We start from the raw sequence: 26233 nt of genomic DNA on the forward strand, positions 1-26233 counted from the left end.
CTGATGGTTTATTTCTTCAATTTGCATGCCCCCCCCCCCTCTCAAATTCATGATTAGCAATGGCGGCCAAAGTAACACGGGGGGCTCAGCTGGAGGGGGTAGCAAGGCCAAGACTGCCCTCCAAGGTCAGGTGGGGAGGGGAGAGCAGGGAACTGCCCAAGCGGCACATGCACCTGAAGGGCTGGGGGGAGGCCGGGAGATTGTGAGGGCAGGACTGATTTCCCCCCCCCTCTTTTGTGGGGTATCTGCAGGATTTTGTTTTGGCTAATTAAATACAATTGCTTAGTTTAAGACCAATGGGCTTTTTGGGGTCTTTCCATCCCAAATTCTGCAAATTGGGATGGTGAGTTTTAGGGAACAGGTCACAAAAAAGGGACAGGAAAAAAAAATGGAAGAGGCCCACCCTTCAAATAAGTGCTTGCTCTCGGAAGGACAAAACAATTTAAACAGAGAACGCAGTATATAAAGTATTAACCAATCTATTAAAAATGGCAGATCAAAACGCCTCCTAAATATCTTGGCGCAACCCTCTTTGTTTACAGCCTGTTAATAAATGCTGGCTTAGAGGCCTCTCCTTTGCCAGGTGCTGCTGGCTGCCTGCCTTGGTCCTTGGGTGCTTTTACAGCTTCCAGAGAATTGGGGAGGAAGAGAATGCAAAATGCAGCCGAAGGACGTTCACCAGTTGCACCAGGTTGTCTCACTTGCCAGCTGGAAAAGTGGGTTGTGTGTCTTTGTGCAAAGGCACTTTTCCCCCCCCCCGGGGCGGGCTGAAGGTTCTAGGGATGGGAGCCCATTGTGAAGGGTCTGTCTGTACTGCAGCCACCTTATTTACTCCCTCAAGTTATGCTTGTAGAATGGTCACACAGGACCTGAAATCCATGGCAGAAACACAAAAGCCAATAAAAGAGGAGTCAGTCCGAACTACGTGCCGTAAGCAAACGGCTGGCATTGTTTTAATGCCCGTGAAGCCGGTTTTAGTCACTGGCCTTGCAGAGTTCCTCTTCATGTTAGTGACCACCTGAGGCGATAAACTGAGTGGACTTTCCTCCAGGTGTTTCCAGAAAGTAGCCCTCTCCCCCAAAACTCCTGAAGGCCAGAGAGCCTTCGTATCTCTGAGAAAGGGTCCTCTGTGTGTTTGTGTGGGGGGAGTGTTCCCCTCCTCTGAGATCTGCTCTTGAGAGGATGGATGGAAGGAAGTGAGAGAAGCCCAGGAGACCACAGGAACCCACCCACCTCCATTAGCAACATCTAGGTGGTGTTGCTGCTGGGTCACCTGGTCACTGAGTAGGTGCAACATCCCCCTCCCCGATGGGGTTTGCTCCCCCCCCTCCTGCTTTGAAAGGAATTTCAATAGTGAATGCTTTTATTTGGTGGAACAAGAGCTGGTCAGGAAGAGGCAGGGAATTTTTCTACCTGGCACCAGATAAGACGGACTAGGAAGTTGGAGAGTGATGATGAAAAGCAGCAAAAGTCTTAAGCATGGAATGGCTTGAACTGGCAGGATGGGGGAGGCTGCCAACACGCTTGGGAACTCGACTGGGTGGGCCCATCGGCTCCTATTTCCAAATTGCTGAGAGTAGCAAAACTGTCTTTAACTCTCATATCTGAGCAGCTTTCAAATCCTTTTTTTTTTTTAAAGTTGAAGTTCAGTTTTTTTCCAGCGAAGCCTTGCTCTCGACCTCCTGAGGTAGTTCACAAGGCTGCCCTCCAAATTCCTTGTGCAGACCAGGCTAAGGTGCCACCAGGGCTCTTGGGCGGGGCGGGGTCAAAAAAGTCAAGATGGCAGCTGTGACGCATGGTAAGGAAGGGGGAGGGGCTTCAATCCAGGGGCTGTGGCTGCCAGGGCAGAGGGGGTAGGTGGGTGGGGTCCTCCTGCCCAGGGAGGGGCTTGCCTCTTCCTAGCAGGCTGGTTCAGCTGCTTGATTCAGTATTTGGAGCTGAAAGTGTTTGCTCCATTTTGTGCCTATACTTATTTGGATATCAACTCACTTAAAAAACAACCAGTCATCCTCAGATATCTGGGCAATGATGTCGGATAGGGGTGTTTGGTGGGGGGAGCAGTCCTCAATCTACGTTGGAGTTGCTCCCTAAGGCTCCTGCCCGGGGGCTCCGTTTGCCGAATGGCTCCTTTCCATGCCGCGAGCGCCTGGGTTGGTTTTTTGCACCCGAGGCTGGCTGAGGTCTGACATTGGCGGGCTGGGCCTTTCATTCAGATGGTGGGGAAGGAATCGGGGGTCCATGGAGCTGGCAAGCGAAGCGCTCATTCCAACCGGGAACAACCACCCCAGCGGCGGATTTGGCTCTTTCTGAGGCAGCCGTTCCTTGTTCGCGCCGAGAACTCGGCCAGCCGGAATCCGCCGGGATGAATCCCGCAAAGGGACCGTCGGTGTCCCTGGTGGAGCCCCCTCCCCACCTTTCCCTCCCCCCGCCCGGCCGCCCCCGGCCAGGCTTCCTCTGCAGCCGCGCCCCGAGCAAAGCCTCGCCGCCGACGCGGCTGCTGCCCAAAGGAAGCGGCCGCGGATCTGCGCCCGGCAGCGTCCCGCGAGCCTCCGCCGCGCTCTGGGCTGGGGCGTCTCTGCTCCTCCGGGCGCCGCCGCCTCCCTCGGCCCCGCGCCAGGCTCGCAGGAAAGGGTGACGCGGCGCTTCCTCCGGATGACGCCGCCGCCGCCGCGGGCCCTTCCCGGCCGCTGCGGCTCCGAGAGCGCCTTATTTGGCCGGCTCGGCTCTGCCCCCCGCCGCCGCCGCGCTTGGGAGACGGCTTGGAGGCGGGCTCGGCTCTGCCGGCCCCTGGGAGAGGCAGCGGCTGCTGCCCGGATGGCCGGCCTGGGGCTGCCTCCCTTCTCCAGGCGCTGCTTGGCAAACCAACCGCCTGGGAGCCCCGCGGGGACCCCAACCCTCCAGCCCCCCGCTTGATAAGGGGGGCAGGGGCCGGGAAGAGGAGGGACAAGGAGGCGGTTCTCTTGGGCTTCCTTGACCCCCCCTGCCGCTCCCCCCGACCCCTTTGCCATGGGAAGGGCGGGCAACGGCGCCTCGCAGGTGGGTTCAGGGGCGCCTCCTCCTCGGCTTCTTCCCGGCCTTGGCCAAGCAGGCCCATTGAGCCGGCCTCTCTCCTCCTTTCTGCTTGGCTCTTTGCGGGCAGCCTTGGGCTAAGCGGCTCCCTGTAGAAACCAGAGGAGAATGGCAGAGAGCAGAGACCCCCAAATGCAGCAGCCTGGATGGAGCCAAGCAGAAGGTCAGGAGCAGCCAGGACAAGAAGGGAAACTTGTGCCAGCCGAGCAGCCCCTTTGAATAACAGGAGGGGCCTCTTGTCTGAATCCTCCCCGCTTCCTTTTCAAGGTGGCTCCTTAGCAAAGGGAGCAGCTCTGGATTCGTGCGGGAAGCGCCCGGCTGCTGCCCCGAACGGCTCTAGCTGGGCGCCGGAAGCCTCTTCAGCAGCCGCTTGGCAGCTGCAAGGAAGGAAGGTGTGAGGGGGGAGAAGGAGGAAACCCCAGGCCTGCAGCTCTTTAGACTTTGCTTGAGCTGCCTGGCTGGGCCTTGTGGTGCTGGGGGGGCCCCTGTGGGTGCCCTTAAGCGGTGCCTTGGCTCGCCTGGCCTCCCTTTGGGAAAGGGGCCAGGGGCTGATCTGCCTCTGTGGATCAGAGGGGAGGGGCGTCTTCGGCCTTCTCTTCAGGCTCCTGGATTCTGTATGGAGGCTGTGGAAACCCTTCAGGTGGCGACTCTCCTCCTGGCTCAGTTTCTGCCTCCTGTTGATCTCAAGCCCCTGAGGAGGAGGAGGAGGAGGAGGAGGAGGTGCTGAATGTCAATAAAACAAGCCAGGATCTGATTGCCATGGACTGCAGTGGGGGGGGGGGGAGGCAGGGGGGCAGACCCCGTCACCACAATCATTGCTGAGTTTCGTTTCCTCCAGGCTGCCTTTAAGGTTGACTCTGTTCAGCTGGTCCCCTCTAAGGAAAGGCTGGGCTCTTGAGGGAGGGGCAAAACTGTGCAGCAGTGATAGTGCCACAAGGGTTTCTCCTCCCTCTGCTTCAAGGATAAGTGTGGCTGTTGTGCGAAGGAGCCTCTTGGTGGCTCGTCCTTCTCTGCAGGAACCGCTTTACTCTAGAGCTGATGTTGTTGCTTTAAAACTGCAGTCTCCATGTTCGGCATGCAAGCTGGCTTTTTTTTTCTAGGAGCTCTTAAATCAGGAAAAGGCAAAAGCAAAAATTTAGTGCCCAAGATGGAAGCAGAAACCTCTCATGTAGCGCAAAGTGCAGGAAGGCACTGCGGCCTTTCTGGAGAAGGTCTTGGGTGACGGAGGAGCCACGCTTTCCTTCCCCGCTCCTCCTCTTCCGGCATTCGGCCACCAGCTGCATTCACACGCTACAAATGTCCACGATGGGAGGCTGGAAGGCCCAGGGTTTCTTTGGGCCCCAGAAATCTCCAGTCAGGTCCAGATCAGTGTTAATGCGACAGAAGGAAAATGGATAAACTGCAACTACAGAGTAATCTCATTAATCACACTATATTTTAATTCAAATGTAAATTCTGTGAAGTATCTTTCATGCTTTTATTTATCACATGGAAGGAGGAGGGAATGCTTGTGCAACTTACACATGGTGCAGAACTGTGGGAGAGCTAATATCTAATACATTGGTAGAAAAAATAAAATTGTGATTAATAAACTGGTTTAATTGGTTATGTGGATCCCTCCCATTTTTTGCCTAATTTAACAAACGGTGTTTAATAATGGTTGGATACAATCTGAATCCAGATACGGTTCTGCACAAAAACCCCACTCCTCAGTATCTGGGAGACAAAAGGCAGCTAATTCCACTTTAGTGACTTGCTCCTAAAAAGTCCCCTGAGAGATCAGTGAAGTTATTCCCTCCTTAAACAAGTTCAGAGTTTGGATCATGGATGCTGCTTTTGACCAGCCATTTTCTCCTCCGAATCAGCTACAGCTACAGTCTTCCTCTTCCTGACAGGATTTCGGTGCCCTGCAGGGTCTATGGCAACATGGCCAACGTGTCGTGGCCAACTCGCCTGGGACAAGAGTGACGCGAATATCAAAGGAATAGTGGAATAGAGTCATGAAAGGAAGGGTGCCAAAGGAAGGACCAAATGAAATGTGAATGGCAAAAATATAAATATTTTTAAATTTTTAAGGGATTAAATTGTTCCATTGTCCTTCAGCAAGTTGCCCTGCCCCTTTCTGGCCCCGGGGAGGCCCAGGACCTTCGTAGGCCGGACACACATCTCTATGGCCGCATGGAGCCCCAGATCTGCAGTAGCAGATGACCCCAACAGCAGCCTGGCTGGCTTTCCTGGCTCCTCTCATCATCTCCCCCGTCACCCCGTTTCCCCTCTCGGCCTCCTCCTACCTTCTGCTTCTCACCCACCCTGGAGGACAGAGGCTGCAGGGCAGAGAGGCAGGGGGGTGGTAGAGCCCCCCCCCCCCAGGGCCTTCCATCCTCTGCAGGCAAGGGAAGCAAAGGAAATGGGGAACTGGCTCCTGGGCGGCTCAGCCTGACTTTTCTGGCCCATTAAACTGGAATCATGTTGTGGAAGGTCTTGAATGGAAAAGGAGGGGAATAGTGGCTCTCAGGCACAGACTGTCTCGCTCTCTCTCCCCCCCACTCCAAAGTGCAGGATCTTCCTCCCTTCCGAGGCAGAGCCCAAGCTGGCTGGAGTTAGTCCTCAGACCAAAAGGGAGTCAAAAGAAAAAGCCAGCTCCTGCCTCCAAGCTAGTAAAGCACTGAAAAATGTAAGGAGATACAAAAGATCTCTTGATGTTGATAACAAATGTATAAAGCAGGGTGTCCAACCTTGGCAACTTTAAGACTTGTGGACTTCAACTCCCAGAATTCCTCAGCCAGCTGGCTGAGGAATTCTGGGAGTTGAAGTCCACAAGTCTTAAAGTTGCCAAGGTTGGACACCTGGTATAAAGTTTTATGTTGTTTTTTTAAATTTGAAAACTTAATAAAATTTATTTAAAAAAAAAAAAAAAGCACTGCTGGGAGTGCTGTGATTTACAAAAGATGTCCACTAGATGACAGCAAAGGGAGTCAGAAAGCCAGTTTGTTTCTGCCACCTGGTGGTGGCTCTGTGCTTTGCAACGTTTAACCTTATTCCAAGGCTCCAAGCTAAAAAAACCTGCAGGGCTTATTAAGGAATGAATTTATTTTACATCACTGGTCTGAAAGTTTGAACGCTGTCAGCCCAAGATAAAGATGTTGATAACTTCTGTACAAGAAAATCTATTCAGAATGTGGTGGGCATTTTTGAGAAAGGAGCAAATTCTAAAAGTAAAGGTGTGTTCCTGTTTATGTGCAGGGAGAGAATGGAGATGAGGTTCCTCAGGCCTTGTTTTTGCTGCTATATTCAAGAGAAGAAGGGGAACATCTTTCTTAGGCTTCCTTTGCTGTGAATTTTAAAACAAAATGAGCCTTTGATAAATATTTCCAAGCCTTTGATAAAACTTTTCAATCAATCAATCAGAAGAGAGCTGGAAGGGACCTTTGGAGGTCTTCTAGTCCGTCCCCCTGTTCAAGCAGGTGACCCTGTACCTTTCCAGATAAGTGGCTGTCCAGTCTCCTCTTAAAAACCTCCAGGGATGAAGCACCCACAACTTCTGGTGGCAAGTAGTTCCACTGGTTAAATGTCCTCTTGTTTGGAAGTTTCCCCTTAATTCCAGGTTGCTTCTCTCCTTGGTTAGTTTCCATCCATTGTTTCTTGTCCTGCCCTTGGATGCTTTGGAGCATAATTTGACTCCCTCTTCTTTGTGGCAGCCCCTAAAATACTGGAATGCTGCTATCATGTTGCCCCTAATTCTTCTTTTCTTTAGACTAGCCAAACCCAAATCCTGCAGCCGTTTTTCATATGTTTTTTGTCTCCAGGCCCTTCGTTGCTCTTCTTTGCACTTTTTCCAAAGTCTCAACCTCTTTTTTTGTAATGTGATGACCAAAACTGGATGCGGTATTGCAGGTGTGGTACTAATACTTCACGTGATTTTGATTCTATGCCTCTGTTTTTACAACCAAGGACTGGATTCGCTTTTTTGGCTGCTTCCGCACACGGCTGGCTCCTGTTTAAGGGATTGTCCACAAGGACCCCAAGATCCCTTTCTCTGGTTCCTGTTTTTGAGCCAGATCTCGCCTAATCTACACTTGCAATCTCTTGTTTTTCCTGCCTAGGTGTGAAACCTTGCTTTTCTCTACATTAAGTTTCATGTTGTTGGATACGGCCCAGTGTTCAAGTCTGTCAAGATCTTTTTGGATCTTGAGCTTGTCTTCTGGGGTTTTGGCTTGTCCTGCCAGTTTGGTGTCACCTGCAAATTTGGTGAGTTTTCCCCTCTTCTTCCCTCATCTATTATGAAGACATTGAAGAGTGCTGGGCCTAAGACAGAACTATGTATTACCACTCTGCTTACATCCCTCCATGTAGATGTAGTACCAGTAAGGGCTACTCGTTGAATACGGTTTGTCAGTCAGTTACAAACCCATCTGGTGGTGATGCTGTCTATCCTACCTTTCTCTCTCTCTCTCTTTTTTTAGAAAACTAGATTTTTTGTTCTAGATTTCTAGTTTTTCCACAGTTTTCTATACACAGAGCCAGAGGGACGGGAAGACCTCTGCTTTGGATCCCATTCAGAATATTTTTTTTAACTGTCACCTGAATCAATGCTTTGGAACAAAACTAATAAGCTGAAATAGCTCAAAGAATGACTACATTATTTTGTGCTTCCCCTTGTCCTGGAACATTAGTTGTGATAGCACTGGCACTTAGACTTCTATACCGCTTCGCAGGGCTCTGAGCTGTTTACAGAGTCAGCCTCTTGCCCCCAACAATCTGGGTCCTCATTTTACCCACCTCGGAAGGATGGAAGGCTGAGTCAGAGACAGGAAAACATGACATAGGAGGCACTAAGACATATTTGGGGGTGGGTGGGACTCATACATAGCAGAAATCCATTGGTCACTAGATGGTAGTAACAAAATAGGGGCAGTGGTGATTATTTGTGCCATCCAGTGGTCATCTGCATGTTCGTAGCCCAAATGGTCCCCTGGAAGGCTGGCCTTGCGCCAAAGAGAGCTGCGATTACTTGGCTCCTTCCAGGAATTTGGGGCTGAGAGGAAGCTTCGAATGTTCTGGCCAGTTGCCTCCCAATGGATCTGGTGGAGAGGCGATCCTTGCCGATGAGATCGGTCAACCTGAGGTTGCACCAGGGAGGCCAGAGGAAGCTAGTTTGAAGCCTCGCCGAGGAAGTGAGGGCTGAAGGCAGCCGTTCTCTGCACGGATTGGGAAATTCCTAAAAACTGTTGTCAAAAGTCATTTTGATTTAGTCATGCGCCGTATTGTTTCAGGAACAAATATGACAATTGTATTTCAGTTAACAATCATGTAATAGTTTTAAGGCTGTGGAAAATGTGAGCACCTTGGAGGGACCGATCAGTTCCGAAAACATGCAGAAGAATGCAGTCTGTGCTGCCTGATACGCTGTTCTGACAGGAAGGTGGAGTCCAACAATAGCTTGCTTTGTATAACACACTAAACCAAAATGAAGCTTTTATATTTTTAACTTTGCATGTAGTTTGAATCCAATTACTGTGTTTGCAAACATGGTTTTGACCGAACACAAGGGAAGAATTCAGATTTGTTTTACGTCAGTGTTTCTCAACCTGGGCGCCCTTCAATTCCCAACTCTATGCTGGCTGGGGGATTCTGGGAGTTGAAGTCCACCCACCTTTGAGTTGTAGAGAAACACTTTGATGTAACAACACAGTGGCTCTGCCTGAAACGTGAATGCAGCCAAAGTCCATCAAAGAGGGACTGGAGCTTCTCACCTTGACTCATCTCTTCCTTGATTCCTAGACTTTTCCAGCCCCCTCAGTAAAGGGGATGCCTTTAGTACAAGAAGGCGCATAGATGAACAGTCTTCCCTGATTTATGCCCCCCCGCCCCCAAGATGGGTCTGGCAATGGCCCCCCTAACTGCTGGCCAGCTGAGGCTTAAGAGAGTAAAACCCCAGATTGCTTTAGGAGAGAAGAGCTAAGGAAAAGGGCAGCCGCCATTTTCAAGAGGACTCTGTTTCTTCTCCACCTGTGGGATGTGTTGCAGCTAGAATGGGGTCTGCCGGCTGGGGAAGGTTCTTAATACCTGGATCTCCTCTGAGACCCTCCCCATACTTACAGTCCTTCCAGCTACTCCGTCCCCAGATCAATTTAGACTAATTGGTGTCACCTTTCCTGCCATTAAGCAGTCTCGCCCTTCTTGAAAGGTGTTAAGAGGGTGCAACGACTTTATTATGACTCAAAAGCACAATTTGGCTTTCTTTGGGAGAAATGGCTGCGTGTGGTTGCTTGACCAGTGAGGGTTGGTTTGCTCCACCTTCTGGTTTTACTGAACGAAGGAAACCCAAATGCCTCTTTGGTGCACTTTTATCATATTCTCCCTCCTTGAAGTAGAATTATTGGTGATCTCCCACAAATGGCCCCTTTGAGCCCCACCGAGGGATGATGCATAGCTGTTCTGGAGCCAGTCTGCTACTAGCATAACTTCCAAACTAAGTTGTTCCTGTCTGTGAGATGGCCCTTTAAAATTGGAGAGGATTCCCTCAGGGTATTGCAGATTTCTACTTTGTCCGCGTGCTGCGTGTCATCTGCAGAAACCCATTACTTTTAATTTGTTAATTGGAGTTAATTTGGTGGCTTGAAGTGTATGATCATCAATATTAATGAAATACAACTCTGCTTCTCAGCTTCAGAGTAGAGGCTACAACCAGTAAGTCCAGGCAAAACAGGCGCAATGCAGTACCTCTGGAAAAGCAGAATTAATCTTTATCTGAATTTAATTAAGTGGAATTCTGCTCAGTGCCCGATAGCTATAATTTCTTTACTTTGTTCTTGCTTTGTATCTTTAAACTCACCATCTCCACATTTCTAGGCTGGTGCCTCAACCACCACACCAAACTGACCCTCCATGGAAAGCTTCTGCCACATCTAATATTTGAAAACTTTGATGGGAAAAAAAGGAACGAGCAGGTACCGTTTATTTCCCTGCAAGAGAGGCAGGGAATCATGGAAGCAGAGATGCCAACTTTCTCCATCTCTTGTGTCTTCATGGCTACTAAAATACAGAGACTCCCATTGCTGAAGTCCAGTGCCTGACTGACCATTGATGGTTCTCGTGGGCAATAAAACTCCCCTGGTTGGTCATGGACCGATGGCTGATGGCCGAGGGACGTGACAGGTCTCCCCAGTTCAGGAATCTCCAAACGTTTTGCATTCAGGAGCATGTGTGGGATTTTGAGAGCATTCCTGCCAAATTTTGCTGGAGGCTGGTGATTTGCTTTGCAGCGGGTCAATTTTCAAAATACTTTTTTTTTTACAATAAATGAAAGAATTATTATTATTTTGCTAAGGCAGGGAGCTCAGGAAGCAGATGTCTCAAAATACTTACATTGGGGACCCAAGCTCTAGCGTCAAACCAATAATAACAGGCAAAGTTATCTCTCATTTTGCCCCTTGTTCATCGAAATTTTAGTCAAGCAAAAGCCGTAAATATATGCAAAACTAATGGGGCGCTGATTCTGGCTTGTGGAAGTAGGTAGGTTTGACCCGTTCTTTTTTCCTTCAGGAGGCCTGTTCTGCTTTTATGTGTATTCTTCATCACCAGCTTGTGACAGGCTCATTAGCATGGCCTTTGTCATAAGAGAACCAAGCAGATTTCTGAGGTGTTTTTGTCTATTGTGTTTGCATGGAGGCTAGCAAAGCCACAGGGAGATTGCTCTGCAGTGTGTTGGGATAAGTAAGAACGGTTGATAGCAGAGGGCACTTCTGGATAAATTTGCCCTGCACCTTTTCTGACAATACCCTGTGAGACTTACAATGGTCTCCTGTTCCTTCTTGCTCCCTCATGCACTCAGCTAATTTGTGAGAAACGCTTGTGCCTGATATCCAAGGGCAAGCTAATGTCTTTTAGCTTAGGCCTCCTTTCCTCTTTTCCATGTTTTCTAATCGGGCAATAACAGTTGAAAAGTAGTTTGGTCAAAAAAGGAAGTTTTAAGAGGACAGACAGAATCGTGTAAAGACTCTTGGGACAGTCTTAAAAATATCACCCGGCAATGACCAGGATCTGGGTGGGGCACGCCTGATTCTGCGATGGCTCATCGTGTTGGCTGAGTAATTGCCGAGAAGTCCGATTGCTAAGAAAAATGATGGTTAGGTCACTGGGCCTGCCCAGGCGATGAGATCTGTTCCAGAAATATCTTTGGCCAGAAATGGTCATCTCGGGAAAGCCTCTTTCTAACACAGCCAGCTCTGACTCTGCCTGCCTGTGGTACCAAAGGTCTGGGGCTCCACAAAGGTGTCATGTGGACATTTTGCAGGCTGGACTCGCTCTGGGGGGGGTGGAGTTATTTTGGAGAAGAGGAAGTCTTGCGCCTCACACTTTTGCAGCCCAGATTTGCCTGCCTGTGGTGGGGCTGAAGGAAGGGCTTAGCAATGGTGAAATCCTGGATTCTGGTCACCTCTTTCGTGTAGGGGACGGTTCTGGAGCTGCCAAAGCAGTGAAGAGAGACAAGGGAGCGGGCAGCTCAAAGCCTTTTATTGCAAGCCAAATAAGAGCAGAAATAGCAGAGATCCCAGAGGGCGGTGAAGGATAAAGTGTCCCTTTCAGTGCTTTGGGGTTGACTGATGTTAGAGGACTGGTCCTGCCAGGTGAGAGTGGCCATCCAAAGTGGGCTCTGGTCAGATGAAACCAGAACGGATTTTTTTGGCACTTATGGCAGAATCTGCAGAAATGATGAAATCGACCTATTGGATCAGGGATAACACAAGTACTTTTATAAAAGTCTGGCAACTTTATGGACTTTGGCTGAAAATTGAAAAAGTGAACTGGAGATTTTTGGATCTGTTGATTGAAAAGGGTTGAATATGGAGAGAAGGGAATTATGTCACGTAACTTTAAAGAGAGAGGAGAAAGCATCAGTTTGTAATGTCAATAAAGAACTAAAGTCACTTCTTTAATGTTCTTTCCCCCCTTTTTTTTATTCTTATAAATAAAACTTTCATATGATTTTTTAAAAGAAATGGGTTCTGGTTTTGCAAAGCAAATGAAGAGCTACGGATGGATGATGGTTTGGTGCCTAAAGGTAAATTCCCACACATGTTGGATCCGCCTTCTGGAACACCGCTTGGAAGCTTCCCATTGCAGGCGCTCAACTGAAGTGGGGCTCAGGATCCCTTAAGCTCTGCCCCCCCTCCCCCATCCCCGCAAGGGCTTAAGAGTGGGAAGCCCTCCTCTAACTAGGTGGATGCCTGCAAGATGATCCGGGAATGTTGACCGAGGCTTCAGAGAAGGGCTAAAAATAAGCCACATTCACTGAGTGTTTCTCTCTGCTGCTTTGGGGAAAGGCATCTTTGAACAGGAAGTTTGTGGCTTCCTGTTCAGAGCCCAACCTGCCCTGTCTCTTAACCGTTCGGCTCGACCAGGAGGCAGATTTCCGGTGGAACAGGCTGTTGGGGACAAATATGCTAAGCTTTTGGGGATGCTACCATCCCTACTCCAGTCGCCCTTTGGCTGGGCCAGGGCTATTCGCACCTGGGCGAGCCTTTCTGGTGGCTTTTGTGCCTGTATTTTAATTGCACCCTCTGCCAGCTTGGGACAAATCTCTTAACTCCCTTGTCCCTAAAGAAGTGAGGGTACTCCGTCTTTTGCACACAAGGTGTGTCGTGTCCAGAGAAGAACCGTCAGGAACAAGGAAAGCAATCGAATGCTTTGCAGGTTAGCAAGCGTAGCTAATAAAAGACAGCAGCGAGGACGATGAAGAGCACCAGGCCCATCACCCTTGCCAAAGGAAATTTTTATCATGGTGGGAAAAGCCAGAGGGCCAGACAGCGTAGCGTTTCTAAGGCAAGGGAGGACTCCACAACGTAAGTGATGGGAGAGCTAAAGGCAGAGGGGCAGCAGGCTTACCCGGGCATTCCTGTTCTCCCATCTTGCAAAGCCTGAACCCAGGTGGCTGCTCAAAAATGTTTGGGGCTGGGAAGGATTTGGGGGCTCTCAATGACGGGTGCCTTGAGGTTCTTTCTGCAAAGCTTTAGGCAAACTAGGCAGAAGCCCCCAATATTTAATCCTACCTTCTTCTCCAGGTACTTACGGCCTTAAGAGGGGTCTCCGCGGGCTTTAGGCTTTGAAATCTGACCTTGGTGGTAGCAGCCACTCCTTTGGCAGCTGGCACAGTTGCACCTGCTCTCTGAGGACCTGGCCTGGCTTGGCTCTCGGACAGTGGGGAGGAGCGTTAACTCAAAGCGTTCCGGAGTTGCCCCTCTAGGAGAAAACAGAATAACAAGAGTTGGAAGGGACCTTGGAGGTCTTCCAGCCCAACCCCCTGCTGGAAACACTCCACCACTCCGGACAAATGGTTGTTCAGTCTCTTAAAACCTTCAGTAAAGAAGCACCCACAACTTCTGGAGCAAGCCATTCCACGCTTCATTGTTCTTGCTATCAGGAAGTATCTCCTTCTTAAGCAATTTAGATGAGGGGATAAAAGGGGAGCTTATCAAATTTGCCGACAACACCGAGATCAAGTGGGCACCTGCCTCAGCAATAGCAACTGAGAGAGGGATATTAAGAGTCCTCGTGGACAACCCCTTAAACTTAATGAGTCAGCCGTGGAGCTGCCCAAAAAGCCAACGCAGTCCTAGGCTGCATCAAGGGAGGGATAGTATCAAGATCGTGCGAAGTGGTGGTTCAAGCTTTATACTGTGCTGATAGGACCGTGATTGAAATGCTGCATCCATTTCTGGCCAGCGTGACATAAAAAAAAAGATGCTGAGACTCTAGAAAAAGTGCAGAGAAGAGCAGCGAAGATGTTAAAGAGGTCTGGAAGCTAAACTGTATCAGAATCGATTGAAGGACGTCATGGGTATGACTATTCTAAGGAGGTGAAGGAACAGGGGAGGCCTTGAGGGGATCTTGCAGAGTAGAAGGGGTTGCTTTATTCTCCAGAGTACCCCAGGGCAGGACGAGAGGATCAGAGAATCAACCTAGAACTAAGGATCCATTTCCTGACGGTGGGAATAGTTAATCAATGGAACCGAAGTTGCCTCCAGAAACTGTGGGGGCTTTTAAGAAGAGACTGGACAGCCACTTGTCTGAAACGCTCAAGCAGGAGGTCGGACTAGAAGACCTCCAAGGTCCCTTCCAACCCTCTTACTCTATATGCTATGTTGTAATTGCAGAGAACCCGGCATATTGATGGGAGCTGCATGTTTTTGGTTCTGGCACTAAAGAAAATTGAGCTGCCGGGTTCAGTCATTTAGTCAGCAAGACTAAAATACAGGCGACGCCTTTTAAGCTTCCCTGTCCCGAAAAGGCACATTCTGGCTCTGGGCACTCTTTGGTGAACATGGCGATGGGGTTTTGCTAATCCTAGTTAGCGTGTGGCTGGAATTCACAGCCCAGGTTTGGCAGGTACAATTGCTATATCACGGTTGGCTGTAGAGCCTCCCTCCCATCTATCATTTCAGTCCAGTTCTCTCAAGCAGTGAGTTGGCCATGCGAACAAACACTCCTTGTCTACATGGAGAAAGAAGGAGGCGGGAGGAGGGGGGTTGAAATACTGACTGAGTTTCTTGGAAGATATACAACTCCCACCCTGGACTGGTTGCCCCTTTCCTGGCAGCAATTGGAAGAAAACCTGGTTGTCTGGCTGCAAATCTCAGGATTCATTCCAGGTGGAAGGTGAAACATGCTTCTGTGCTTCCCCCACCCACCCAATCACACACCCTCCCCCCCCCAAAAATCAGGGCCATAAACTGGGAGTGCCTTCTGCTTCCGATTAGCTTAAGGGTATGAAAAGGCCTCTTTCAGTGAAGGTTTGCTTTAATTAAACATAATCCCTCCAGCAATTGCAAGCATTTGCCTGTTGCCACAGTTAGGATTTTTTCTCCCGTCAGGCAAAATGCCAAGCCAGAGATGGAGAAGGGGAACCGTTGCAAGAATCCACTGAAAACCGTCAATAAAGTTAAATAAATAATACGGGAAGGCAGCCACATCCCTTGAGACACCTCTTGGGGTGGGAAATTCCTGCTCCCTCCACCGTGGTGCAACTCTGAAGCATGGGGAGCCAATGAGTCCCTTCCTAGAAACACTTTTGAGGGTTCGTTGCTGGGCCTCTTACTCGTCTGGAACTGTTTCTCAACTGCGGCGGTTTCCCAATGTGTGGACTTCAACTCCCAGAATTCCACAGCCAGCCTTTGGAAGGGCCAAATGATGTGCTCTGGCTGGAAGCTGTTCCGCTGCAAAGGGCGCGTGGATAGGTGCACTTCCAGGGGCAGCTGCAGGGGCTCTCTCTTGGTGGTCCCACTGGATGGAGTCTGGGCCAGTGGTCCAGAATTCTGCCTCTCAACAAAATGCTCCTAAGGGACTATCTTTTTGCCTGAATGTGTGTGTTCCTAAGGCACGCTGAGCCTGCTTCTGGGGGTTCTGGCTTGCTGTGGTTTCCGTTTGTCTTAGCAGAGCACATCAGTCCAGGCCACAGCAGAGATTTCCACAGACTTTAAGTGGCAGGAAGTGTTTCTGGCTCCACTGAACAAGCTTCTCATCAGGTCTGGTGCCTTTTCCATTCCACCCTGACCACAACCACTGCTCAATCACACCTTCCTTCTTTCGGACCATGCGCCCTCCGAGCTTCAGATTAGGCGAGATCTGGCTCAAAAACAGGAACCAGAGAAAGGGATCTTGGGGTCCTTGTGGACAATCCCTTAAACAGGAGCCAGCCGTGTGCAGCAGCAGCCAAAAAAGCGAATTCAATCCTTGGTTGTAAAAACAGAGGCATAGAATCAAAATCACGTGAAGTATTAGTACCACACCTGCAATACCGCATCCAGTTTTGGTCATCACATTTCAAAAAAGAGGTTGAGACTTTGGAAAAAGTGCAAAGGAGAGCAGCGAAGAGGATTTAAGACCTGGAGACAAACGCATACGAAGAACAGTTGCAAGAATGGGGTCTGGCCAGTCTACAGAAAAGAAGGACTAAGGGTGACATGATTGCACCGTTCCAGTATTTGAGGGGCTGCCACAAAGAGGAAGGGGTCAACTTATTTTCCAAAGCACCTGAAGGCAGGACAAGAAACAATGGATGGAAACTAATCAAGTAGAGAAGCAACCTAGAATTAAGGAGAAACTTCCTAACAGTGAGGACAATTAACCGGTGGAACTGCTTGCCACCAGAAGTTGTGGTTGCTCCATCACTGGACGTCTTTAAGTAGACACTGGACAGCCACATGTCTGAAATGGTCCTGGGCCTCCTGCTTGAGCAGGGGCTGGACTAGAAGACCTCCAAGCTCCCTTCCAGCTCTATTCTGATTGATGGATTGGTGTGGAAGTGCTTCCTTGTGGACTGGATTCTGACTGTTCATCCAAATCGATGACAACGCCTATTGGCATCCAGTATCAACCAAGAAGGCCCCACGTGCATCACAGCATGATGTGATTTGAGTTCTGAGGACCCTGGAAAGGGGACAAATGTGGACCAAAGCTATGGCATTACCTGCAGAGAGGGAGAAGGGGGAAGGGGGAGGCATAATTCGAAGTAACTTGGATTGCTTTTGTTCCTGCCATTTTGATTTGCAATTTGGGCAGCTACAACAAAAGGTGGGCTTGGAAAGAGGTTATGGAAAACATTGCGAAGGCCCCCGTTGCAAATAGGCTTTAAGAGACAGGGCTACCAGGCACCGATGCGATTTGCTACTCCAAATAGATCCCACTTAAGGAGCTCTAGGGATGCGTGTGCAGGGAGGAAAAGGTGCCTTCCAGAAGTGTGCAAGTCTGTGCATGAAAAGGAACCGCTTGCACTCTGTTGCTCTCCCCCACCTAAGCCAAAGCTCTTCTGCCCTAGGATGTTGGTGTGTGGGAGTTGCCTCCCTGGCACACTACCCTTCCCAGCAGGAAGGATCCAGTCCATTGTTCTGAACATTGTTTGCAATGCAAAAGCCCTTGCTTATCTGCAAGACCTGGGAATGGGCGTTTCTGTTTTGCTCCAGCCGTTGTGGTCCTGCCCCAGACTGGGTGCCCTCCAGGTGTGTGGACTGTGCTGGCCAGAATTCACCAACCCACCTGGCCAATGCTGGGACTCTAGAAGGTATCCAGATCTCCTTTCAGAGAGGGAATCTGTTGGATTTCATGATTCGTTGGAGGGGGGTGGGGGAAAAGGTGGGGTCTGTTTCATGGAAAAGCTAGTAGGGCCTCTTAGACTGCAATAAGCCATAATAATTAGCCATACATAGTATATAGTGCATACATGATTGGCTGAGGGTCAGAAAACTCTGAGCCATAAATCAGGGTCCTGCAACATGGTAGGCAGAAGTGTCAGAACTGCGCCTGGATTCGGTCTAGGCCAGGGGTGTTCAACTGGATTTCTTTGGGGGCCGGATCAGCATTGTACTTCTCAGCAGGCTGGGCCCGGGGGAGGGGAGACGGGCCAGGCACCTCCTGCAGCACACTTCTGGCCAAAACAGGCTCTGGGTGGAGACACCCCTGCTCCCCATGGCCCATTTTCAGCCTGGACAGGCTCCTGCAGCACCCTGCTGCCCAACCCCATTTTGTCTGCCAGAGGCACCGCAGGCTGGTCCTTCGCTATTTCCGGGCTGGCCCCACAGGCCAGATTAAGCCTCCCACGGGCTGGATCCGCCCCTGGGCCTTGAGTTTGACACCCTGCTCTAGGCCTTGTATATCACAAACAATCAACCAGGCAACCACTTGACTACAATGGTACAAGGTCTCCTGTTGAGCAGTGGATGGATGAGGAACAGCCCTTAGACTTCTATACTGCTGCACAGGGCTTTGCAGCCCTGGTCTCTCTAAGCAGTTGACAGAGTCAGCCTCTTGCCCCCAACAATCTGGGTCCTCTGTTGACCCACTTCAGAAGGATGGAGGGAAGGCTGAGTCCACCTTGAGCCGGGTGGGATCTGAACAGCCGATAGTCAGCCGAAGTGGCCTGCAGTGCAGCACTCTAACCACTGTGCCACCGAGGCTCAGAAGTTAAACCGCCAAGGTCCCTTCCAACTCTGTTATTCTGATAGTTCACCTGCTTGAACTAAATACTTTTCTACTTGCAGTAAACGAGAGATAACTTGTGGGTTTAAAAAGCCAAGAGGTTTAACTTCTGGTCAAGTTGTAACCTGCCCTATGAGAACAGTAGGGATTGTGTTTTTGAATGCCATAATCCTGGCATGTTTTTAAACTGTTTGGACCACTTTAAATTAACATGCCAGGATTATGGCATTAAATTGGAAAAGAGCAGAGATACTTCTGGAAACTTGTGCAGCCTGAAAAACCGTGGCTGGAAGGTTGGGTCTACTCAGCTGTCATGACTTCAAGGTGTCTGCACTTTGACGTAGTTCTGGCAATTGAGGCTTAGACGCCTGGAACTTGTTGAGGTTGAGAAATACTAATCTAGACACCAAGGTCCAAATTAGGGCCCTGGAACAACCTTGGGTGTTTCTGGAAGTTGTTGCCTAATTGTGATTTTTTAACCTGGCAGAAAGGATACTTATTTCAAGGAATTATTCTAACTTACCCTTGGTTTACTCTTAATTTGATTCCGTTTATTTTTTGTTGCTTTGGTTCCATTCAGTTTTGTTCCCACCACAGTTTGTAGAGCATTTATCTGCAAGGCGGATCCAACATGTCACGATTGGGTTTTAGGCCAATGGCCCTTTAGGGTTCACGCATCCTTTGAAACCCTGAGTCCGTTTGGTTTTAGCAAAGAAAGCGGCGTTTCTCGCTTAGCATGTAGCCTGAAGGCCACGGCATCTTTGGCTGAATTATTCCGTTCTTTAGAGAGCAGGGTGCTTAAAGTGAGCCTTTGCCAGGAACGGGAGAGGGGAAATATGTCATGCGCACAATAATGTAATAATGTAGACGGAACGGATTATGTAATCACATCTATTGGATCTAATTCATTATATTTGTGCAACTTACAGTATATACCCTGTTTCTCCAACAATATGGCCTCCCCCAATAGGAAGTCCCAGCATGTTTTATAGGCATGAAATGAAATTAAGCCCCTCCCCCCAAATTAAGGCCTATATTAAAACATGCAAAATGGGGGGGAATGGTTGGGGGCTTGCCATTAGGAAGTACTTTTGTTGCACACCCGGATATGGTGCTGCCTGCGTTGACCCCGATACGAAGTGCCTCACCAATGCCAAGGTCAACATCCAAGCCATCGCTGCCCGCCCGCCCAAAGATGCAAGGGGGAGGGGGAAATTAAGTCACCCCCGAAAAGACGGCCTAGCCATTTTTTCGGGGCTCAAAAAAAAATAAGACCCGGCCTTATTATATGAGAAACACAGTACTTACAGATTTCATGGCTGCCACTGATGTCTGTGATACGATGATCTCTGGTACTTGGGCAATAGAGCCTTTCTTGACCATTGCTTCACTCAAGGCATCCCTGCAAGCGGACTCTCGTGTGTGTGCGTTGGCACCGTGGCAACCACTGACCTTTGGGCTGCTGTGCTATTTGGGGAACTCAGCGGCTTTCTGGGTAGTTTTCTCTGTGTCCCCCCCCCTACCCCCGCTGTTTTCCTGCACAAGAGTTCAAGAGGGAGGGGGCTACATTTGGGTTCTTTATAGGGCCATCTGTCTGGAGAAGGCAGGCAGGGGCTACCAGAGGCTGCTTTGAACTTTGCTAGAGAGATGAAACACTGAGTGAGAATCCAACGACCGGCTTTTCTCTTGATTTGCCGGGGTTGCTGGTGAAGAAGTCTCCATGGCACCTCATCTCTCCCCTTTGCCTCCTCCACCTGGCTTGGTCTAAGTGTTGAAGCTCAGGGCGCTCCTTTGGCTCAGCTCTTCCTGCAAGGGGGCAGGTGACTCTCTTTGCTTTCATCCCAGGGAAGAGGGGCCCCCCACACACAAACCCACTCACGTACACACACCAGTCTTGCTGGGCTCCCAATGGGCCGCAGCTTCTTAGTACTTACCGGTTTCTGGCTTGCACTGATGAGATTTGCACACGCAAATCCCTCTGCGTGCACACCTTTACATCAGCTACAGTGTGTGAAGGGGAAGCAACGCCTCCTTCAGTCCTGCCCTGTTTCCAGGAACGCCCCAGTCTCTTGTGGCCCCGGAGACCCTTGTAGAAGCCGACCCACAGTGGGTTTGGAAGCCAGCAAGAAGAGGGAAAGAGGTGCAGCTGGAGCAGCGCTTCTGGATTTGTACCCAGCTGGTGGGGAGGACACCCACCCTTGGGCCCGAATCCATCCTCCATTGTAGATGCTCCCTCGGAAGCTGCGAGGCAGGCACGCGCTCTGGGTACCTTTGCCTCTCCGGGTGGCGGTTATGGGGGGGAAATGGAAGAAGGAAGGCTCTATCGAAAAGCCCCAAATCTGAACAATAATATCTGGGAAGAAAAAGTTCAGGAGAGCACATTCCGACATTCTCAGTGTTGCCCCCAGCCCCAAACAAGCGTGGATCCTGCAGGAAGAGAACAGGTCTCAGGTGGTCCTTCTGAAATAGCATTGCTAGAGTAGCCCAATATAGGAGTCTCCGGCTTGGGGTTTAGGACGTCCTTCTGGGCCTGCTCCACCCTACCAGATGTGCTGAGACTGCATTCCAAACAGCTGGGGGCGAGGAGGCTCAGAAATGGCTGGACTTCACTGTTGGGGGGTGGGGGCAGGTGGCGGGAGCTTCTTGGGTCTTTTCTGCTGTTCCTTTTCACTGGAGTAGAACCATAGAGTGGTGGGGATCCGTCTCTGTTTTAGGAGGCAGAAGGAAGTTCAGGAAGGCTCCGTTTCATGGCTATTTAGGGTTGTAATAATAATAATAATAATAATAATAATAATAATAATAATAATAATAATAATAATAATAATAATAATAATAGTAATAATAGTAATAATAGTAATAATAGTAATGATAATAATAGAGGAAAAATATAAAAAAATAATAGTGTTTCTAAGGAAGACCTCCTGCAAACTGTTGATTCCAAAATACACCATTTGTTAATTCTGGTGCAACTTTTGAATGAACCTCTGCAGGGTGTTTGGGACTACAATGTATGCCTTTATACTGCTGTCGATATTTCATTGCACAATTTGAATTCTGTACAAACACAAAAAGAGCTTTTAGGTGGCTGGACGAGCTGTCCTATGGAAATTGCTTTGGAAATAATCTGTGGCTTGATTGTTCTTGGAGAGATGTTGAAAGGAAAAGAGATGGATAAGGTTTTAGAACTCCCCAAAACCCTCTGCATTTGCCCATTGAAAGCTTAGTGTAACCCAGTCCCTTGCTGAAGTTAATGGGCTGTACCCCCACCCGCCCCAATGTGTTACACTTTGAGTCCCTCCCATTGTTTGGCTTGTGGATTGGGACCAATGGAAGGTGAAATCGTGCCCGGAAGGGCTTCTATAGGGTGTGTTATTATTCTTCCGCTGTTGAGGCTGTTCCACTCTTTTGAACTCTCTTCCCTCTAAGGCAGGGGTCCCCAACCACCGGTCCACGGACCGGTACTGGTCCGTGGAACAAATCCTACCGGGCCGCTGGTTTGCTGCGCGCCATCTTGTTTTGATGAAAAAGTGCTTCTGGTGAGCTTTTCGGTAGAAAGCTCACGGAAGCAACTCATCAAAACAGATGGCGGCGCGCGCTCGTGAGCTTTCGGGTAGAAAGCCATTTCTACCGGAAAGCTCACTGACGCGCGCCGCCTATCTGTTTTGATGAAAAAGTGCTTCCGGTGAGGTCACGAAGCTTTCATCAAAACAAGATGGCGGCTTAAACCGGGCGCGGCATAAAAGGTTGGGGACCACTGCTCTAAGGCATCAGAACTAGTTTTGTAACCTGGGGGTGGATATGGTGGAGACTTCCTAGTAACCGTGATGCTATAGGTTCTCCCTATTTTTCAACACAACACCCCAAAAAAAATCCTTATGGAAGGCTTACACAGATGACGTCTTGCCCTTCGAGAGATGGGAAAAACACCTTGGAGACATTGTCTGTGCCCAGTTGTGTGAAGTTCTCAGTCTGCCTGCTGGAGGACATAAAGAGGGGTATATCTGGATCCCAACTGCCTCCCAACACCCTGAACTACATTTCCACTAGGGGCTTTTGATAGTAGTCCCGTTCTTTAGTTAAAGGATTGTCTTGTAGCTAAGGCTGTGTGTTTGTGTGGTGTGCTGGCTTTTGAAATGATTTCCCCTTCTAATTCCAGATCAGTGTACGAGTGACCACCATGGATGCTGAGCTGGAATTTGCCATTCAGCCCAATACAACGGGGAAGCAGCTCTTTGACCAGGTAAGTGGGCGGGCCAGGAATCAACGGCATCATTTAGAACAGGGGTCCCCAACCGCCGGTCCGCGGACGGTCACCGGTCCGTGGAACAAGTCTTACCGGTTGCTGGGCGCCGCCATCTTTTTTGATAAAAAGTGCTTCCGGTGAGCTTTTCCGGGTAGAAAGCTCACCGGAAGTACTTTTCGTCAAAAAGATGGCGCCCAGTTGATGCCGGTACCGGCTGGCCCAGCTGATGCCGTACCGGGCGCGCATAAAAAGGTTGGGGATCACTGATTTAGAATGGTCCTCCTTGTTGGATTGTCCTCCTCCAATCTGCCCTGGGGTGGCCCCCGTGTTGACTTCTGGCTCCACCACAGTTCACCAAGAGCAATGCGTTGAATGACTGCAGAGGCTTCTGAAGCTTCTAAGAGGATGAGAATCTGGAAATAAAATCCTGTGAGGAATGGAGGACTGGAGAAGGATGAGGTGCAAAGCGTCCTTTATCTCTCTCTGAAGGTTTCTGGTGCAGAAGAGGAAGTAGGTTCATTCTCTGTCACCCCAGAGGGCAGAACTTGCAGGGGAAGGACTGCCAAAATGATGGAGACGCCAGACAGAGACCAAATTCTGTGGTTAAAGGTTCTGAGTGTGTTTAGCCTACAGGAGAGAAGGCCCAGAGGAGAGAGAGGGTGGCAGTCTTCAAACATGGGAAGCGTTGTCGCCATGTAGAAGAAGGCGTGAACTTACTCTCTGTTGCCTCTGAGGGGAGGATCGGGGCCAGTGGCTTACTCTTAGAGGGAGGAGGCTCGGGCTAGGCAACAGGGGGGCCATCCTGAAGACCTGTCAGCCAGCGGGACGGCTGCCCTGTTAATTGGTGAGTTCTCCTTGCCAGAAGCCTTCAAACATGAGCAATGATGCTCATTGGTCAGAGATCCAGACGTTGAACTTGGTCTAGGGTGACATGATTTTGTCATATGCTACACTCATGCTAATAAAACACAATGGCTCGGTTAGTATGTTTTACCCAAATAAATATACACCTGGCTATGTTGCTGAGCCAGGGGCACTGAATGCATGAAGAGCCCTGTTTCCTGGCTATATTGCCAAGTATCTGGGCTGCTATGTAGATTTATTTTGGATGTTTCTATTGCTTTAAAATGCTATTAGTATTTTGATTGTAATTTTTGAATTGTAAGCCACTCAGAATCCTTGACCAAGATGGGCAGCTATAGAAGTTGAAGGAATGATTAATTGATTGATTGATTGATTGAATGAATGAATGAATGAATGATCTAAGTTGAGTAGTTCACAACGTAGATCAAGGCCATGCTGGGGTTTTCACAACATTCTGGACCAAAACCAGACCTATTTTACTCCAGTCTAGCATCCATGGAGAGCCAGAAGTAGAAACACGAGTGTGAACTTGGGTCAAACTTTCCTGGTTCTCCATCTTTTCAGAACCATCAAATGGGCCGCCTCTGCCAGAGGCAACTGAGGGGTGAATGGGGACCTCGAGCGCTTAAAAGGAAAGCTCCACCCGCGGAGAGGCACTTCCGGGTCCTTTCGAAAGGGAGCCTGGCTTCTCCCCGGGGCTTCCCTGGGCCCCTGGCTTTTGCCAGCCTGCCCTCTGGTCTCCCTGGCCCACTTGCTGGGCAGGAGGTTTGGCCGCTCGGCTTGCCCTGGGCTGCAGAGGCCCGGGGAGGGGAGGGAGGGAGGGCGACACAGGCAGCAGGAGGCCACCCGCTGGTGTCATGAGCTGGGTGGTTTCTAACGGGGGTCACTGCAAGAACCAAGCAAGTGGGATAGGGTTGTCTCCATGCGGCATCTGTGGCGACACAGGTAGCCCCCAATTTACAACAGACCACTTAGTGACCCCCCCAAAAAAAGGTATTTATAACCTGGATGTGAAGTTCTGACGTGTGCCCCTCCCCCCCCCATGGTCACATGACTACATTGTGGGCCAAACCGAGCCAGATTCACAGCCCCCCCGGCAGCCTCCTTGCTCCTCCGGTGGCCGAGATTTGTGGCATTTCTGCCAGAAACCAGGTTTCCATCTCAGTTTCGACCTGGTTGACTGGTTCACGTAACGACTGCTACGTTCACGTAAGAAGCACTGCGAGGAAAGCGGTGAAATCAGATGCGGCCACGCGATGGTCTGTTAACAACCACAGTGACAGGGCCATAGTTGCGTAAGTCGAGGGCACCTGCCTACCGCATCGGCCTGTGTTTCGTATGTATACTGCATCATGAAACTCACCTGCCAGGTAACCTCCTCCCGAGTGACTAAATCCAAACCCTGATAGAGCCACAAAAGTAGGTCTGGGGTGAGCTGAGGCTTGAGTAGCTTAATTCTGCTGGGGAGGGAGGGGGGCACAGAAGAAGCCGGGTTAAGGCGCTTAGATTCATTCCATAATCTTTGCAAAGGCCGTGAATTCATCCCATTGGACTTCGGTCCCTCCAGGCGATGTCCAGAGGGGCAGCCGCCTCCTTCGTAGCAAAAGCAGCGTTTTTGTGGTGCCCCTTCAGGATCGCTTCTACGGGAAGCCTAGGGAGGAACCCCGACTGTCCCAGCTGTGTCTCTCAGCTGATAAAAAGGGTTGGGTGGGGATTGATGGCTTCCTCTTTTGAAGAAACTGGCCGTGGGGCGTTTCCAGGGAGGAAGGGGCTCCCTACCTCACAAGGCTGCCGGCTGCCACCGGCTCCAACCAGTCACAGCCGCAGTTGGGACCAGCTTGTTTCGCGCTGAGCCTTGCGCTCATCAAGCACGACACCGGGTGCCTCCACAGTGGCCACCCCAGCACGCCCGGCTGCTGTCATTAAGGGAGGACTGCACAAGTCATTAAGCAGGGGCCCCCGAGGGAAGAGGTGTGGGGGCCTTAGTGACCGTTCAGCGTCACAATGGCACTGAGAAAAGCAACTGGGGACCGTTTTTCACCCGTACGACCGTTGTAGCATCCCCGTCGCGTGATCGAAATTTGGATGCAGGATTCCCCTTTGCGGCGTCTGACAAGCCACGTCAGCGGGGAAGGCAGCTTCGCTTACAGCCATATCCGTAAGTTAACAATGGCAGGGATTCACGCAACAACCGTGGCAAGGAAAACCGTAAAACGGAGTGAAATTCACCGCAGGAGCTGCCTCACTTAGCGACAGAAGGGTTGGGCTCAATTGTGGTCATAGACTATGGACTCCCTGCGTGGGGGGCAGGGAGGGGGAGCCCGGTGGGGGAAGGTGGCGGGCGGAGGGGACTCGGGGGGCAACGTGGGGCCTCCCCCTCTGGCTGCTTCGGGGAAGCCGGCAAGGAGGCCGCGGGTGACCATTGTGGCTGGGAGACACTGCAGGTGCCCTAAGGGCCACCTGGTTGCCCCCCTGACACGACAGCGGGGAAGGGGTGACGGCCATAACGCTGAGGACCTGTCACAAGCCGCCCTAGATGGTTGCTGAGCAAGGGAGAGGTCTGAGCCCGAGGACTGCAGTGCGGTCCCAGCCCTAGCGGGTCAGGCTCTCCGCTTCCCTGGCTGCAGATGCTGAAGAGAATTCCCTGGATTTAAACCCAGCTGAGCCGGGAAGAGCCTCGCGGTGTGCCAGAGTCTGGCGATCCCAAAGAATCTGCTGGTGATCTGGGGCCTTGCAAAGAATCCGCTTTCAAGCCTCCTTCTGCCTTGAGCCAGGGGTGGGACTAGACGACCTCCAAGGCCCCCTTCGACCCTGCAGCTCTTTGATTCCATGAGCCTGAAGTCGGGGTGGGTGGGTGGACACGGCCGGCCTCCGAGCCCAGAGCTCTCCTGGCAGGCCTTCCCTCGTTCAGGGCCAGATTGTCCGGGCTCGGCGGCCTCTTTGCTCTGGGCTTCCGTAAAGGAAACGCCTTAAATAGGTATCAAAAGCAAAGCCCCCCTCCAGCCGAGCTCAACTCCTGCTGGCTTTATGGGAAACGTCCTGGACGCCATTGAAGGGCTGCAGAAGTGGAGGGTCGTTGCCTCCTTC

General features: G+C 50.4%; 1 protein-coding gene across 1 annotated transcript in view; it reads left to right on the forward strand.

Annotated features, from left to right (window-relative positions):
- The window catches only part of MSN (moesin), a 58928-nt gene that overhangs the window by 9018 nt on the left and 23677 nt on the right, over positions 1-26233 (forward strand). The window contains exon 2 of the mRNA XM_087972018.1: positions 22196-22279. Coding sequence (XP_087828144.1) covers positions 22196-22279 — 84 coding nt within the window. The remainder of the gene's footprint in view (positions 1-22195; positions 22280-26233) is intronic.

The sequence above is a fragment of the Notechis scutatus genome, chromosome 10, assembly GCF_049901735.1.
Source record: "Notechis scutatus isolate UNSWTSFEM ecotype Mainland chromosome 10, rNotScu1.2, whole genome shotgun sequence".
Lineage (NCBI taxonomy): Eukaryota > Metazoa > Chordata > Lepidosauria > Squamata > Elapidae > Notechis > Notechis scutatus.